This window comes from Cebus imitator, unplaced genomic scaffold (assembly GCF_001604975.1).
Source record: "Cebus imitator isolate Cc_AM_T3 unplaced genomic scaffold, Cebus_imitator-1.0 Scaffold375, whole genome shotgun sequence".
NCBI classification, from domain to species: Eukaryota; Metazoa; Chordata; class Mammalia; order Primates; family Cebidae; genus Cebus; species Cebus imitator.
Genome location: NW_016107690.1, coordinates 133,307 through 136,232, shown reverse-complemented (window position 1 = coordinate 136,232; position 2,926 = coordinate 133,307). Strand labels below are relative to the sequence as shown.

At 54.2% G+C, this 2,926-nt stretch overlaps 1 protein-coding gene across 3 annotated transcripts in view; it reads left to right on the top strand.

The window, feature by feature from the left end:
• The window catches only part of CREB3L3 (cAMP responsive element binding protein 3 like 3), a 22,853-nt gene that overhangs the window by 3,745 nt on the left and 16,182 nt on the right, over positions 1 to 2,926 (top strand). For 2 of the 3 annotated variants that reach the window (XM_017507381.2, XM_037731017.1), the window contains exon 3: positions 1,152 to 1,452. In XM_017507381.2, the coding sequence (XP_017362870.1) occupies positions 1,152 to 1,452 (301 nt within the window). The remainder of the gene's footprint in view (positions 1 to 1,151; positions 1,453 to 2,926) is intronic. The other variant, XM_017507382.2, reaches the window with a different exon arrangement.

Genomic DNA, 2,926 nt, shown 5'->3' with positions numbered 1-2,926 from the left:
TCTCGGCTCACTTCAAACTCCGCCCCTTGGGTTCCCTTCTTCCCTTCCCTTCCCTTCTCCCTTCCCTTCTTCCCTTCCCTTCTTCCCTTCCCTTCCCTTCTTCCCTTCCCTTCCGTTTTCTTTTTCTCTCACTTGTCTTCCTCCATTCTTTCCTTTCTTTCTCAGACGTTACTGTGTTATCCAGGCTGGAGGGCGGCAGTATGGTCACGGCTCCCTGCAATCCTGACCTCCTGGGCTCAAGCAATCCTCCTACTTGGCCTCTGAAAGTGCTGGGGTTAAAGGCGTGAGCCACCGGGTCCGCCCTGGCTGGATCTCCTCTTTCTTTCCTTCCTTCTCTCTCTTTCCCTCCCTCCCTCCTTCTTCCCTCCCCTCCCCTTCCCTTCCCTTTCCTCCCCTGTCACCCAGAATGGAGAACAGCAGCATGATCTCGGCTCACTGCAACATCCACCTCCCACCTGGGTTTGAGTGATTCTCCTGCCTCAGCCTCCCAAGTAGCTGGGATTACAGGCACTCGCCACCACACCCGGCTAATTTTTGTATTTTTAGTAGAGATGGGGTTTCAGTACGTTGGCCAGGCTGGTCTCGAACTCCTGACCTCAAGTGATCCACCCGCCTTGGCCTCCCAAAGTGCTGGAATTACGGGTGTGAGCCACTGCACCGCGTGCTGGCTGGGTTTTGTATGCTGTGTTACTGTGTTTGAGCCTCAACAGCATGGGAGGAAGAAGCATTAACTCCATCTTAAAGAAAGGACATGTGGCCCAGCGCGGTGGCTCATGCCTGTAATCCCAGCACTTTGGGAGGCTGAGGCGGGCAGATCACGAGGTCAGGAGATCGAGACCATCCTGGCCAACATGGTGAAACTCCGTCTTTACTAAAAATACAAAGATTAGCTGGGCACAGTGGTAGGTGTCGGTAATCCCAGCTACTTGGGAGGCTGAGGCAGGAGAATCACTTGAATCTGGGAGGCGGAGGTTGCAGTGAGCCAAGATCACGCCACTGCACTCCAGCCTGGCGACAGACCGAGACTGTGTCCAAACAAGAAAAGACATGACACCTAACACCAAAAGAGAGTGTCTGGTTTGCCTGGGGCCACACAGCAATCTAGAAAGAATGTGCGCCCCCTAATTCCTACCCCTCCCTGTCCACCCCAGCAGGTCCTGCCAAACCCTGACCCTGATGACTTCCTCAGCTCCATCCTGGGCTCTGGAGACTCACTGCCCAGCTCCCCACTCTGGTCCCCTGAAGGCAGCGATAGTGGCATCTCTGAAGACCTCCCATCCGACCCCCCAGACACCCCTCCACGCATCGGACCAGCCGCCTCCCCAGCCGGCTGCCTTCCTGCCCAGCCTGGCAAGGGGTCCTGCTTCTCTTATCATCCCGGCACCTCCTGTCCCACCACACCCCCGGGGCCAGTGGTCCAAGTGCCGGAAGCCTCTGTGACCATAGACCTGGGTGAGTTCTGCTGTGTCTCTGCCCACCACCCTCACCTTGTTCCAGGGCCCTTCCTCTAAGTGAGGAAATGGAGGCTCAGAGAGGTTTGGCATTTTCCCAAGGTCACACAGCAATTTGGAGTTGGGCCCAAACTCAAACTTAGGACACGTGTCTCGATTGGCTATAGGGGTTTTCGTGCTCTCAGGTGGAGGCCATTGGGAGCCCATTTTCCAGATCATGAAACTGAGTCCCGTCAGGTCGAGCAATGAGCTAAAACCACAGAGCTGGGATGTAACCTTGGCAGGCAGCTCAGGCACCAGGCGTGGTGCTCACAAGCACAGCCTGAAGGCAGAGTCTCACCTTCTGTGTGTCTGTACCCTGTGCCCGGTTCCTAGTAGATGTTTTTTTTCTTTTTTCTTTCTGTTTTGTCTGTTTGTTTGTTTTGAGATGTGGATCTCGCTCTGTTGCCCAGGCTGGAGTGCAGTGGTGGAATCTCGACTCACTGCAACCTCCACCTCCCAGGTTCCAGCGATCCTCCTTCCTCAGCCTCCCAAATAGTTGGGACTGCAGGTGTGTAGACCCACTCAGCTAATTTTTTATATTTTTTAGTAGAGACGAAACTTCACCATATTGGCCAGGCCAGTCTCAAACTTCTGACCTCAGGTGATCCACCTGCCTCAGCCTCCCAAAGTGCTGGGATTACAGGCGTGAGCCACCGCACCAGGCTTTTTCTCTTTTTCTTTTTTGATACGGAGTCTCTCTCTGTCACCCAGGCTGGAGTGCAGTGGTGCGATCTCGGCTCACTGCAACCTCCGCCTCAGGGTCAAGCGATTCTCCTGCCTCAGTGTAGCTGGGATTACAGACACCTGCCACCACACCTGGCTAATTTTTTGTATTTTTAATAGAGATGGGGTTTCACCATGTTGGCCAGGCTGGTCTCGAACTCCTGACCTCAGGCGATTTGCCCCCCTCAGCTTCTCAAAGTGCTGGGATTACAGGTGTGAGCCACAGCACTTGGCCTGTAGATGCTAAATAAAAATACATGAGGTTATGGAGTCCCAGGTTCCAGGTGCTCCTCCTAGATGTGGGGACAGCAGCTCAGTAAAGATTTACTCCATAGATGAAGCAGTCCCGGTGGGCCAGGCAGTGCCCTGGCTGGAGATACCTGAGCTCTGGGTGTCCTTTGTTCCACGAGCCTTGCTGTGAGCTCTTCTTGATCCCATTGCAGAGTTGACAAAACTGAGGCTCTGACTGGGCACGAAGACTCACACTTGTAATCCCAGCACTTTGGGAGACTGAGGCAGGCAGATCGCCTAAGTTTAAGAGTTCGAGACCAGCCTGGCCAACATGGTGAAACCCTGTCTTTACTAAAAATACAAGAATTAGCCAGACTCAGTGGAGGGCACCTGTAGTCCCAGCTACTCGGGAGGGTGAGGCAGGAGAATCGCTTGAACACGGGAGGCAGAGGTTGCAGTGGGCCAAGATCATGCCACTG